The 15,464-nt window shown below is 40.3% G+C and overlaps 1 protein-coding gene across 2 annotated transcripts in view; it reads right to left on the bottom strand.

Annotated features, from left to right (window-relative positions):
- The window catches only part of COLEC10 (collectin subfamily member 10), a 173,268-nt gene that overhangs the window by 11,072 nt on the left and 146,732 nt on the right, over window positions 1–15,464 (bottom strand). For both annotated transcript variants that reach the window (XM_082858751.1, XM_082858750.1), the window contains 2 exons: window positions 7,318–7,389; window positions 5,871–5,942 (listed from right to left, as the gene is read on the bottom strand). In XM_082858751.1, the coding sequence (XP_082714877.1) occupies window positions 5,871–5,942; window positions 7,318–7,330 (85 nt within the window). In that variant the 5' untranslated portion in view covers window positions 7,331–7,389. The remainder of the gene's footprint in view (window positions 1–5,870; window positions 5,943–7,317; window positions 7,390–15,464) is intronic.

Genomic DNA, 15,464 nt, shown 5'->3' with positions numbered 1-15,464 from the left:
CATTTAGAAAGTTTCTACTGTATAGTAGACATTAGAATAAAATGGTTAAAAAGCAGCATCCTCACATACCCTTTAAACAAAGAGACCTGATATAGCTTTTGTTCATTTGTTTCCTCCAGAAATCCACAGTGTATTGGATGAAACAGACAACCTAACAAGCCATGACGATAATAAAGTGATGGAGGTGTGCACTAGATGTATAGGCAACTGAGTTTGAATAAGGAATTGCCTGAAGAGGATAAGGTTAGTTAACACTATCCGTTCCAGACTGTTACTGCTCCAATTTTTGGAAGTTCATGCATTTTAAGGCTCAGAAAATCATATGAAAACTTTTGATCCTACCCCTTGACTCGTCGTCTACCACCCTTCCTTCCAAAGTTACCTAGTCTTATTCTATGACAGGATTAAGACCAGGCTCAAGATCATGAACTTCAACCCTCCTGGTTGGAGCCTCATCTAGATTTGGCACATCTAAATCTAGGAATGTGCAACATCTAGAATAATTAATGAAGGCCTTGAATTCTGGACGTGTTCGTGGCAATGACTTAGCCTCCCACTCTACTTCTGCTCATCTCTAGGGCAATACTTGAGATCTTAACCTTATATAACTTGGTCGCATCTCAGAAATCTTGAAGTCCAACATCCCATACTCTGGCTACACTTTTCCCTCCCTTTAACCATTGGTTAAATGAAGCTGATAGAGCCAGAAGCAGATTCATGATGTATTTTTATCTGAAGCTTACACAATTTGAGGAGACTTCTTTAAAAAAAATACTAAATTACAAATGACAAAGTACTTATAAAAATGAATCCTTGTTATAAGAAAAGAAAACTAAGTCACTAAATTTTAAAAGTAGCCAATTACCACATTACAAAATTCACTAAAAATCATAAAATTTTAATAAAAGAATTTTGTATTTCTATAATTCTTTTTTTCATATATTATGTGCTGCATATGTTTGGCTGCATTCATATACATCCATTGACCTATTGATAGGTGCATCATTTCCCATTTCAAAAAAAATATCGCCTTTGCATAATTCAAGTTTGGGGTCTGTTTCTGCATGCTGTATTCATTTCCATTGGTCTACTTGTCTCTGCACTAAATCAATACTATCTTGTTTAACTTTATAATAAATATTTAAATGCAGTAATTTAAATCTTTCACTTTTGTTTTTATTTTTCAAGATGGTCTTTGGGAATTCATGGTCCTTTTCATTTCCCTATACATTTTGAATTGGCTTATCTTATTCCAAGAGAACTACTTCTGGGATGTTAACTGAAATAGCACTGAATCTATTGATCAATTTGAGGATCATCTTATTAATATTGATCATCTTAACAATACTGAGTCAACCAATCTATGAATGTAGCTTTACCTCCATCTCCTTAGATATTCTTTAATTTCTCTCATTATCAACATGTGGTGTTTGTCGTAGAGAGCTTATGCACCTTTTGTTGGATTTATTCCTAGATATTTGACCATTTTGATGCTATAATAAATGGAATCTTTTTAATTTCAGTTTTTAAAATTGTTTCTAGTATTTAGAAACAAAATTGATTTTTATAAGTTAAGCTGTCTAAAAAACTTAATACAAATAGCTAATCTGTAGATTCTTTTGTATTTTCTGGGTATGTTATCATGCCGTCAGGAAATAATCACCCTCTTCTTCATTTCCAGTTATTATGATTCTTATCTCCTGTTCTTGCATTTTTCCTCTGGCTGGCACCTCTTGTATAATATAATGTTTTTTTCTTTTCTAACATCTTTATTCGAGTATAATTGCTGATTAGACTTGGTGATGAAGGCTATGCTCATCTCATTTCCAATATCAGGAGAGAAGTGTTCAATATTTCGTTACCAACTATGATTTTTAAATAGGTTTCTGTTGTTGTTGACATTCTTTTCATATTGAATGTTTCCCTCTATTTCTAGTTTGCTACATTTTTTTTTAACACGAATGGGCCTATGTTTAATGAAATGTTTTTTCAGAATTCCTGGAATTCTAACTGGAAATTTTTGGTTTTGAAATGAGAAAAAGAGTGGCACTTCCTGGGCTACTCATCTCTGGCAGGCCTTGAATTCTTGACCTTTCTGCTCAAGCCTCTTGGTCTCTTAATGCTGCCTCAAGTATGAATTGGTAAATGTGGAAAATTAGCACAGGATGTAGCGCTTACCTTAGCGTGGCTCCTCTAAAGTCTTTTTCAGTTTGGTTGCCCTCTCATGCCTTCAGATATGGTTTTATTTATTTTTTGACTCAACTAGTCATGCTTAGCAGAAGGATTAATGCAGGTGACTCCCTCATGGCCCATAGCAGAAATCTGAATTTAATTTTTATTATTAATAACGTAAGAAGTTACTTTCACCTTCACAACTTCTTATTGATGGTGTATGTAAATTAAGAACATTGTCAACTTTGAGAATACCTCTGTAAAGTCTTGTTCATATCTGAGCTGTTAGATGTGAAAAATGTTTCCACAGATTAACTCTGGCCTGGTACATTTCAAGCCTTGTTTCTTTTGCACAATCGACACATTTCTTGGGCTGGATGCCCCGGACACATTCTTATGATGATCTGACTTCTACCCCTGCACTTTTTCATTATGACTTCGGATAGATCTGCACAGTCGGTGGTAGGAGTATTCTTGGAAGTTATTCCTACTTTGGAACTGTTAGCAAGAACTTAACTGTACATGGAAATAACTGCAAACTACACAGATATATCTCATTAAGTCCAAACAAAATATTTCCCCCACTCAAGTTCTTCTTAGCTAGCTCCCAAAATACTTGTATCCACTCCAAAAACTTATACAAGGAGAAGTATGTTGGAGGGAAGTTGGCGCAGGAGACAGTGCTCTCTCTTTCTCTCTCTTTTTTTTAAGGCTGTTATTGTCTTTATTTTGTCCATGAGGGAACTGAAGCACAGATAGGTTAAGAAATGTATACAAGGTCACACGGCAAGAAAGACACTGAGTCAGGATTGAAACCTAATCATTCCGATTTCAAACCTCAAGAGTTCAAATATTCTGCTGTATGGCAGCCCAAGTAATCCATGATGGAAGATGTTCACACCTTAATAGATGTTCAAACTCAGGTTGAGAGCACAAAGGAAGGGTTCAGGAAAAGCTTTATAAAGAAGCCTAGTCTTCATGGTCTTGAAGAATAAGTAGTATTTTGACACACAGTGATGGACGAAGAGGTGTGTAGGGGTAGGAAACTGTCTGAGCAAAGGCAGAGGGCAGAAGAAGGCACCTTGGCATGTTTGGGAAACAGCAAAAGGAGACAGTACCCTTAATCCATGCATTCCAGTGGGGACAGTACCACCTCATGGATGCAAAAGTCAGTGCAGTGGGGGGGTGAAAAAAATCTTACTCCTTTGTAATATATAAAGTATAAATACACACAAAGTACATAATATATAGTCCATGGATGGTGTTAAAATTTCACGGAGGGGTGGGCAAGAAGGAAAAATATGTCTAAACATCTCATTAAGGGGGCAATATGTCTCAAAAGGCTTGCTGGCAAGGCACTGGTTTTTTAAAATGTTGAGAGGCACCATTTTGATGAGTTAAGGTTACTTTACAAATTTCACCAAGACTTGTGGCCATGTGAACCCATCGCTGAGGCTCCTCTTGGCGGCTTGGGAAAAACCCAAACAAGTGCAGGGCTCTGCAGCCAAAACTTCATCAGCTTCATGGTAAAACCACCACAGGTACATCCTACAGCAGGACCATGAACTACGAGGGGTCCATGTAGCTCTTCTTCAGCTACGAGGTCTTCAACTTCAAGTGAATGTACACTATACGGTGGATATAAGCCACTGGATCAAAAGGAACCATAATAACTTCTTTTCAGTGGTACTGCCTTCTATTTCTGCCCTCAAATGCAGGTCGAAGGAAGTTTCTCAAAGGAATGAGCTGGAGGGTGTTCCAAGCCACAGAATGAGAGGAGAGGGGCCACAGCCTCAGCTCAGCCTGCCATCCATCAACCTGCCCAGGAGAACACACCGCTGGCCACTGCTGGTTTAATTATGCAGCTGCTAAAGCACATATGGAAGGCTGGAGGGGACATTAAGGCTGCGGAATTCTATTACCCATAGCACTGAGTTTCCCCACTCTGCACCTTTGCACAAGTATCTCTTGCATCTTCCTCAAATGCTTTACCCCCGTTTCCATAAACATGTTACTATTCTTCAAGATCTCGGTCAGTACTTTTTCTCTCTCTCTTTTTTTTTTTTTTTTTTTGCTTTACACGGGCCTCTCACTGTTGTGGCCTCTCCCGTTGCGGAGCACAGGCTCTGGACGCGCAGGCTCAGCGGCCATGGCTCACGGGCCCAGCCGCTCCGCGGCATGTGGGTTCTTCCCGGACCAGGGCGCGAACCCGTGTCCCCTGCATCGGCAGGCGGACTCTCGCGGACTCTCAACCACTGCGCCACCAGGGAAGCCCGGTCAGTTCTTTTTCATACCAATCTGGCTTTACTCTCTGACACGGCTCCTATAGTAGTCCTGTGGTTATTCAGCGTTATACAGTTGGCCCTTGAACAACACGGGTTTGATGTGCACGTTCACTTATGTGCAAAGTTTTAAGATAAATATATTGGGGAAGTTTTGGGAGATTTTCAACAATTTGAAAAAACTCACAGATAAACCACGTAGCCTAGAAGTACTGAAAAAAATTAAGAAAAATTTAGGTATGTCATGAATGTATAAAATATATGTAGATACCAGCCTATTTTATCATTTACACCATAAAATATACACAAACTGATTATAAAACGTTAAAATTCATCAAAACTTACAGACGTGACTACAGACCATGCATGGTGCCATTCCCAGTTGCGAGAAATGTAAGCGAATGTAAAGATGTAGTATTAGATCATAACTGCACAAAATTAACTGGAGTAAATACTGTACTTAGGTCATAATTTCGTAGCCACCTCCCACTACTACTGTGGTGAGCTCCAGCGTAGCAAGTATCTGCTTAAAATGCCCCTGTGATGCAAATCAGCCGCACCTGAGCCCGTTCTCTTATGCTCAAATAAATTGTGTATCCAGGTTAAAGGAGATCGCTTTGTAACTTCAAACCCACAGAACGATGTCTGTATGACTTGCTGACTATCAGAAGCAATAAGGGAGGGTGGGAGGGAGGCTCAAGAGGAAGAGGATATGGGGACATATGTATGCATATGGCTGATTCACTTTGGTGTACAACAGAAACTAACACAGTATTGTGAAGCAATTATACTCCAATAAAGATCTATTAAAAAAAAGAACCTGCTACCGTTGTGGTGCTTTTGGAGAAGACGATGGGATAGGGTGCTTAGGTAATAAAGGGGAGGCTACCTGTGTTTTATACTATGGAAGCAGGAACATGCAGGATCAGGATATGACTGAAAACAAAAGGATGTATATACACGCACCTCAAATTCCTATCCTGTTAGTAGATCTCAGACACAGACTTATTATTATTCCACTCAGATTAAAAAGGAATATTATACTGTCCTCAGCTACACTGAGTTTCATGAATAATTGTTTTCTGCAACTGAGTGTGCTTCATGGTCATGACACCCGTTTTAACTGCATAAAGGATTATAACCAGTAGATCCCAGGAGAGAGTTCTGGGTAGAGACTAACTGAACTTTATGTTTGAATCTGTCCCTGAATTTCAGTTGAAGTTTGCTCAAGGCCTTTTTTCAAAGACACGTTGCTTACGTAGGGAAGAAACTGCCAAGATAGGAGGGAAGAGAAAACTCGTGTTTTAGAAGAAAGGAAAGGGCTCATTTTTCATGGTACAGAACATTTCAACATATATCGAGGGTAGGTTCAATTGGCTTTAAATTGCTACTGGAGAATAGTAAAATATAGCTTACCCTTCTTGCCAATGGGCCCGGTCTTGCCAATATTGCCTTGGTCTCCTACATCACCCAGTTCTCCTTTAATTCCTGAAAAGCAAAGCATGTCATCTTTATATCCTAAGGTTTTATCTTCCCTTTAATGATGTGCCTAGTATATGATATTCACTTGAAGGAAATACTGAAAAGTGCATTCTTCTATCTGTGGTATATAATAAACATCCTGTGCTATATTATATACATCCTGTGCTATATTAACTATTTTAATAGCATTATAATGTATGTATTAAAATTAAAATGTGGGTGAGTGTGACAGTCCTGGGCCTGATGATATTAAAATGCAATATTTCTAAAGAACTACAGCAGAGGATGTTTAATCTAAAGGTCAGGCAAGGAGCTGAGTGAAAAAATTCTTGCAGTTTTTTCTAATTCTGTTCCTCCTGAGATCCATTTTGGCTTCAGTCTGGGATTCTATTTCCTCGCTACTTTAAAACAAATTGGACTAGCTTAGCCATTTTTTCAAAGGGGAGGGAACATACAATCATAAAACCTAGCGATTAAAGAGACATCAGAGATTGTCCCACCAAGTTTTCATCCAAAAAAATATAATCAGGGGTTCCTGAGTGCCTACAAAATTGTTACTAATTTGCATTTTTAATCCATGATTATCTAAAAAATATTTACCAGTTGTAAAGCTATCTAGTTGTGAGAATAATTTTGCAGTTGATTGTACATATTTATACAATAAGAAGAGTTTAAATCAGCATTTCTCAAATTGAAGTCTCAAAATCCTATGAGACTTTTTCTCTCTTTAACTTACTGAAGATTTTAAAATCAGTGGTCTAGGGCCACCACCTTGCAGCAGATGGCAAGGAATAGTTCTAGTGCTTGGAAGACACGCGCTGACACGTCACAATCCAGAAGCTGTATTCTGGTGAGGCTGAGTCTTGGCTTGTGAGTAGAACCATTCCCTAATAGCCTGTGTGTTATATTCTCATTTTCTTTTCTCCTGTTCTTCCCCTATATACCCCACCATTTGCCAAGAGATCTTGGAGAAAAGTGAGTAAATCAATGGATCAGACAGCTGTTTCTGCTCTTGCTTCTCTTCCCCCTCACACACTAAGCCAGCCAGCCAGAGGTGCTTAGCACGGCATCTGAGGGGAGACACAGCGGTGAACATGGCTGTGTTTCTAAAGCTCAGGGTTTCTTAGATATTCCCAGAGACTGCAATTCTCCAGGGCTCCCAGGGTGTTCCTCTCCCACCAGCCCTAAGGATGAAGCTTGAGAAATGTGTTCGAGTCTTGTCGACAGGCAATCTCATAGGAACTCTCTGGTGGCAAGTAAATTCATCTAGGAAACACATCTCATGAATCTCTGGAGCGGAGGGTGTTATGAAAGCTGCTAACTTCCAAGGCAAGTCCAGTAGAGAGAGAGCAAAGTGTCAAAGTCGTATCATGTTACCTACCTTTCGGCCCCATGCGTCCCACTTTGCCATGCTTTCCCTCCTCTCCTGGATCTCCTTTTTCACCCTCATCTCCTTTAGAAATGGAAAATGAATGAGTGGAGCAGCTCAAATAGTAACATAAGCACAGACGCCCCAGGAAAAGCTGAACATGGTTAGAATCCATCCCTCAGCTCAGTGCTGGCCTTACAACTTCGATTTGATTATGTCTACAGGCCCATGTGAACGGGACACTCAGGGAAAGAGAAGAAACTCCCATTAACATTTTTCTTTCACTTCTTCCGTGTTGTTAGAAGAGGTAATCAAGAGGATGTGACCATTGGTTGACCAGCAAGCTAGACCCTGGCAATCAGTGGCTCCTTACCCTCTCCCCTGTCCTTGGAATGTATGTGCCACCCAGTTCCCATAGCCCAAGCCATTTCAAGGATGCAGCCTTGAGACCACCTGGACTGAATACATGCCCAAACCCAGTTAAGGCATCTATATAAACCTTTAAGATTCTGGTGGGTGAGTGCAGAGATCGACTAGTCTTAAGGCCACTCAAGACGAGCCTTGTAACTCCCCTTGCTTATTAAACCTCTTACCTACCAATCTGGAGTGGCCTGCCTCTTTCTTCACCTCCCCTTGCCCTCTGTGTATGGGGCCAGTTTCAGATTTCACCGAGGAAATTCCCAAAATTGCAAACGAACACACATCCAAATCTGTATTTAAAGAATTACACTTATTGGCAAATCCCTGAGAAGTTTGTTTGGCCTGGCAAATCTTTATTCTTGCTGGAGAATCTGGCAAATTCTGGAAGCCTGTGCATGTGTGTGTATATATATATATATATATATATATATATATATATATATATCCATGTACATGAATATCTATGCACAATATGTATAAATATATAATACAAATATATATTTATATATTATGTAAATATATATACATTGTATACATATATAATAGATAGATAGATATGTAACCATATATATAAATTTATAACCCTCTGACTACGTGCTTGAGAACGCCCAAATCATAGGCATGGACCTGGAAGATAAGAGCAGAAGACTAGCTAGGAATGGGGAACAGCTGCAAAGCAGTTCTGTGTGAGCAGTGGCTATTCCAGTCATAGGTGGGTCTAGCTTTAGCAACATACCCAGTCAGGAAGAACTGAATTAGTGGTTTGATGAAAGGTGTCCCAAACTGTGAATCAGGAATCCTGGATTTTAATGCCATTTTAGTCACTGATGGGTTAAGCAAATTTTCAAAAGTCAGTGACTGAGCTTATTGGCTTTGGAGTGAGGTAGATCTGGAGTTTCTCAGCTCTACCGTTCAGTGTCTGGAGAAAGTCGGCTATGTCACCTCCCTTTATGAGCCTCATTTTCCTTTCCTCTAAACTGAGCTAATAACACCTACTAAAGAAGGCTCTTGAGAAGTTTAAATAAGATATTATGTGTGAAAGACCTGGAACGTTGCTGTACACCTGAAACTTACACAACATTGTTAATCAACTATATTCCAATATAAAATAAAAATTAACAAAAAAAGACCTGGAATATAAGTGGTTAGCCATGGTGGCTATCGTTGTTCTTTCCTTTATACTTCAGTTTCCTCATCCTTAATGTAGAGATAACCCCCACCTTCCCTAACTCTCCCAGTTGTATTACGATCAATAAGATAAGCATGTGGGGCTTCCCTGGTGGCGCAGTGGTTGAGAGTCCGCCTGCCGATGCAGGGGACACGGGTTCATGCCCCGGTCCGGGAAGATCCCACATGCCGCGGAGTGGCTGGGCCCGTGAGCCATGGCCGCTGAGCCTGCGCGTCCGGAGCCTGTGCTCCGCAACGGGAGAGGCCACAGCAGTGAGAGGCGCCCCCCCACCCCCCAAAAAAAAGATACTGCCAAAAAAAAAAAAAAAGATAACCATGTGAATGTGCTTTGAAAATAAAGAGCACAACACACAATATTATTAAGACGAGCTACCTGCCTTATCACCACAGCAATCTCAGGACAGGAAGGCATCCTCGTCATCACCAGTGGAAAGTGGTAGATAACAGACTTCGTAAGACAAAAATGAAATTCCTGCGATTAGATTAGATTAGCTTGGGAGAGAGAATGTTGAGATGTTTGTTCATTTATCCAGAAAAAGCATAACAAGTCATTCTCTACTTTTTTTGGAGAATGAATGTTAATTTTTTATTTTTTTTAGAATGTTAATATTTTAAATGAAATAATATTTTAAATGGAGCAGTTAGATTTCCAGGTTGTGAGATTGGTCAGGCATTGGAACCCTTCACACACGAAGCTCTAGTATCTCCTTCTGGGGAAGGATTTCAAAAAAGATGCACAGATGATCTGTGTGATCAAACCAGTGGGGTGAAGTGGATGAACTAGATGGTGTTTCTCTAGCTAAAGTTATTAGTACATGTTTATCAAGCAGTTATCCTGGGTGCCAGCACTGTGCTAATGTGATCATCACAGCAATTCTAGGAGGTAGAAACAATTACTGCTCCATTTTCTGAATGGAAAAACTGAGACCCACCGAGGTTAAGTTGTTACCCTGTTGTCATAGAGCTTGTGAGTGATACAACTAGGATTCAACAATATGTGTGTCTCTGCCTCTCCAGATCCCTACTAGCAGGTAATTGTTCCTTCTAGTCTAGGATTCTGTGACTCTCAGCAGACTGTGGATTTTACAGAACTTGGCACTATGCCACATTTTTCAGGGAGAAAAGTGGAGATACAGAAAGTGAGTCTTGTTCCTTTTTAAGTAAGATGGATAGTGGGGAGGATGAAACCAGCTCAAGGTCTCAGTGACTTAATTCATAGGGAACGTATCCTTGCAGTAATTTAGTATAAGTCAGACCTGGCTTTGCCACTCATGAGCTGAAGGACCTTGGGAGGTCCTTGACCTTGGGCCTTATTTCACCCGTTTGTACAATGGACAAAATAATACTTTTTTCAGAGAGTTTTTTGTTTTTGTTTTTGGTTTTTTTTGCGGTACGCGGGCCTCTCACTGCCGTGGCCTCTCCCGTTGCGGAGCACAGGCTCCGGACGCACAGGCTCAGCAGCCACGGCTCACGGGCCCAGCCGCTCCGCGGCATGTGGGATCTTCCCGGACCGGGGCACGAACCCGTGTCCCCTGCATCGGCAGGCGGACCCTCAACCACTGCGCCACCAGGGAAGCCCCTTAGCTCCATTTTACAGATGAGAAAATGAGGTCAAAGAGAGGTTCAATAGCTTCCCAAGGTCACACAGCTCGTAAGTAATAAAGCCAGAATTCAAACCAGGGAAAATGCCTTCAAAGCTTTTGTTCTGAACAAGGTGTATGATTGGGAACAAATTTCTGTTTTAACATTTCTGGGTTTGGGGATTGCTATTCTGCACAACGGGATCAAAGGTGCGTGCCCTGCTCACCAAAGGGCAAAATCAAATGCAGGCATGTACGTGGTTTGGTGAATCATAAAACCACACTAATGTGAATTATTGGTGCCATTATTACTTCTTCTCTCCCCCTTCTTAGGAGCTTTCCCATTCATTTTCAAGCAAGTATCTAACTGGAGGAGCCAGGTGAGTGACTTAGTCATCTGCTGCTCCCTGGTGGTTCCTGATGGAGACCTGGGAGCGTGAAAGCAGGATTATTCTTCTTCTGACCTGTGTGCCTGAATCCCAGCCTGGTGGTGAGAGGGCTGCTGGCAGCGATGAAGTAAACAACGTGTACCCTTGCCTTCAGCTTGGGTCCCACCTTCAATTGACCTTTGGGACTTGTTTTAATGAGAACAGAAGAGAGGCATAGAAGCAGGCTTTGGAAAGGATCTCCCACATGGAGCTCAGTTGTCTGCTTTTACCCTCTTGGCGATATTTCATTGGATTAGTAGGGCAATTGAGACTTACTTTCCTTCATTTAAAAATAGCCACTTCCATTTTAAAATTAAATGAAAAACTATAAACTGTGATGAACTAATTTCAGTTTTACAAAATTATTTGTTTCAGCCCCTGCCAGGCCACCAGCTTGTTGTGATAATCTCTCCAGCAGAATTCCAGCAGAGCACACAGCTGACCAATTTTTCCTGGGTACAATTTTTTTTCCCCAAAAAGCAAAAACTCTTTTAAAATGAAATTCTAGTTTGAAATGAAATAGCCAAACCTAGGTCATTATCCCTGCTCAAAGGAAGTAATTATTAAAACTTAGTGAATTAGTTTTGGAAATGCTAAAAAAAATTCACTGGAAGCTGGACTTTTCCCACTGCCAGAATAATCTTATGGACGGGGGGCAAGTTGTTAGCAACCCTTCTCCTGGTCAGCCTTGGAACTGAGTGATACAGGTGTTACGGCGTGCTTTATCAATGAGGCCAGATTCCTACCTAAAATATGTCCTCCCCAACCCTACTTACGCCCTTTTCCCACGTATGCTGATTGCATCTTCATTTTTGGAAATTTTCATCGTTGTATCAATTATCGTCTGGACCTCTCATATATATGAGATACACTAGTAAGGTCATAAAGTGGACCACATCCCAGTACTTTTCCTTCCGCAATCACGACCTCATTATTCCCCAGAAGCATAAAAAAGAACAAAATAATGCTATTTGCAGCAAGATGGATGGACCTAGAAATTGTTATACTGAGTGAAGTAAGTCAGACAAAGACAAATATCTTATGATATCGCTTATATGTGAAATCTAAAAGAAAATGGTACAAATGAACTTATTTACAAAACAGCAATAGAGTCACAGACGTAGAAAACAAACTTATGGTTACCGGGGGAGAAGAGGGGGAGGGATAAATTGGGAGATGGGATGGACAGGTACACACTACTGTATATAAAATAGATAACTAATAAGGACCTACTGTAGAGCACAGGGAACCCTACTCAATACTCTGTAATGGCCTATATGGGAAAAGAATCTTAAAAAAGAGAGGATATATATATATAACTGATTCACTTTGCTGTACACCTGAAAGTAACACAACATTGTAAATCAACTCTACTCCAATACAAATTTGTTTTAAAAAAGAAAAAGAAAACTTTTAAGGCCTTACTGGGACCTGCTATTGTTTGCCTTTCCTCTATTCACCCAGCTTACCAGTCCCTCTGTGCCTCTACCTACCTCCCCATAAGTCCTGGATCCCTTCAACTCAGTCACACTCACAAGGCTCACCCTAAGGAGAAAGGAGTGCACTGCACTGGAGAAAAGAGCTCTGGAGAAAGTCATTTCATTTCTCTGAGTCTCAGTTTCATCCGTAAAATGGAGGAAAAATTCCTTACATCAAGGGATTGTCAGGGACTAAAGGAGACAATGCATGAGAGGTGTTCAGCACAGTGTCTGGTAAACTCATCTATTCTTGTTTTAATGAGAACAGAATGGAGGTACAAAAATGATGTTGATGATTACGATGAAAGGTCATCTCTTTTGAACCTATCTCAATCCTTATTTTAAAATCATTACTTACTTTTTTATTTGACTAGGCTTTTTTTTTTACTCATTACTATGAAGATTTTCACGCAAAGAGAGCTAAGTAAATATACACCCATTAAAGATACTGAGGTATCTTTAACAATTAACAAGTTGCCATTGCTTCATCTCTTTATTTTTACTGATTTTTTTAAAGTAAATTATAACCAATATTTCTCAAAGACTTCAGCAAGTGTCTCTAAAAGGTAAGAACATTCTCCTATGTAAACGAAATATCATTATATCAATCTTACTTTTTAGTGGGCTGCGGGGATCTGTGTTTTGTGATTTCATTTATCTGGAGCCCATACTGCTGTGCTGCATATAATCTAATGAAAAACAGGCAAGCACTTAGAAAGAGGAGAAGACATTCAGAGGAGTAAACCGAAGTTCTTTGAAGACAAATCATGACAAATAATTTCATTTTCTCTTCTGAAAGGACTACTAAGAAACTGTCATGACCAGAGTGATTGGAAGAAGACAAATTTCCACTGGTCTTTCACAGAAGACAGCAGTTCCTGGGAAGCTGGGGTGATATATTGATGAAGCCCACAGGTTCCACTCTTACATATCCTGAGTTCAAGTCCTAATTATATCACTTTCCAGCTTTGTGAACTTAGGGGTAATATTTAACCTTCCAAAGTTTCTGTTTTATCTGTAATTGGAAATGACTAGAGTACCTACATGTTTAGTCTCCCATATTGAGGGTTGTTTCCTTCCTCTGAGACACATGGTACTTTGATTCATTTTAATAGCTTTGGGATGGTAATTGCGGGCAGAGGAAAACATCACTAATAAGGTTTCTCACTTCCTTTATTCCCTGTCTAGTCTTACTTGTACAGCTCCTGTTCATTGCCTGAAAGTGGGATTCTTTAACTGTCTAAATAGTCCTATACCCTAGAACTGGCACCCATCACTTGGTTATTGGGAGCCAATAGGAAAATATTATATTTAGATATATATTTTAAATTTTTTTAAGGAGAAGATTATCTTTAATTTAAAACCAGGTATGGCTTACTGATCCCCCAAAGATAGCACTGGGTATACAGTGTCGAGAGACTACAGATCCATAGTGACATTTTATCACAGCATCTTTCTTTCTTTGAGACTCTGAGGGGCAAATTTCTTCATATTTCTTTTAATGAAAACATAAAAATTGAGCAAGCAAGCATGGTTTCTAAGTGAAAAATCGCTTGTAAACATTGTGTTTGGCATCTTCATGGCCGTGAGGTAGCTTATCTGTTGATAGGGGAGACCCTGACCTTGGTCAACCTTGCTTAAGAACAATAAACAACAGTAGGGCTTCCCTGGTGGCGCAGTGGTTGAGAGTCCGCCTGCCGATGCAGGGGACATGGGTTCGTGCCCCGGTCCGGGAAGATCCCACATGCCGCGGAGCGGCTGAGCCCATGAGCCATGGCCGCTGAGCCTGCGCGTCCGGAGCCTGTGCTCCACAATGGGAGAGGCCACAACAGTGAGAGGCCCGCGTACCGCAAAAATAAATAAATAAATAAACAACAGTATGTTTCTCCATGATTAGTAAAAATACGGTGGTAGCACATAGGTCCTCTAAGAGATTTTTCTGAGATTCTTCCCTAACATTACCTCACCTGGTTATGATGAAGGTGCGTGAAATAAGACCATTCTAAACAGTTAACGCTTTTCGTACCTTTTCCACATTTAACGTGTTCTCAAAACACTGTTTATTCCTGTTCACAGTAGGGATATGTTTACCAAAGAACCACGTTCATCTTAGTCCATAGGAAACTTCATGTCTTTAAGGAGGAAAGCTGTCCCAGGGAGAATCTTACATGGAAGGTGACAGCTTTTAACCAAGGTGAAATTTTCAAGGGGCTCAGCCTTCAGAACCATTAAGTCTATTCAAACTGAATGAGTGACAGGACTGTCATTCAAGTTTCCTCCAGAAGCTTGGTGCAATGAACTGGAGTTTTATAGTCTGTTATGGGCTGAATTGTATCTTCTCCCCAAAATCCATATGTTGAAGCCCTACCCCAGCACTTCAGAATGGAACTATAGTTGGAGATAAGGCCTTTAAATAGGTGGTTAAGTTAAATTGTGGCTTTTAGGGCAGTTTTAATCCAATCTGACTGGTGTCCTTACGTGAAGAGGAAGTTTGGACACACAAAGGAACATGAGGGATGCGTGCACACATCCCTGAAAAGGCCATGTAAGGACACAGTGAGAAGACAGCCAACTGCAAGCCAAGGAGAGAGGTCTTGGCTAACAGAGACCAAATCTGCCAACTCTTTGACCTTGGACTTCCAGTCTCCAGAACTGTAAGACAATAAACTTCTGTTGTTTAAGCCCCCCAGTTTGTGATATTTTGTTATGGCAGCCCTAGCAAACGGAATCATAGTCACAGGGATCTAGGTGCAAATCCTAAATCTCCACTTAACAGCTCTTTAATCTTATCCTAAATAATTATCCCCTCTGCTTCAATTTTCTACCCTGGAAAATGAAGATAGTTACAGGTGTTTCATGGAGTTACTGTAATATTAAATAATACTATGGATGGCAAAATTTATAGAAGAGTCCCTTGCACTGAGGGGACTCATTAATCCACAAAATCTGTAACTTTCACCTACCTGGGAGCTTCTACCTGTGCTTCTGGTAACGGCCCCACAACTTGCCATAGGAAACAATACTAACTTATTCTCAATCCACGTAGTTTGAACCTTCTCCACAGT

Source organism: Leucopleurus acutus (genome assembly GCF_964270905.1).
Source record: "Leucopleurus acutus genome assembly, chromosome: 17".
In the NCBI taxonomy this organism is placed as follows: domain Eukaryota; kingdom Metazoa; phylum Chordata; class Mammalia; order Artiodactyla; family Delphinidae; genus Leucopleurus; species Leucopleurus acutus.
This window is presented reverse-complemented; position numbering and strand designations above follow the sequence as displayed.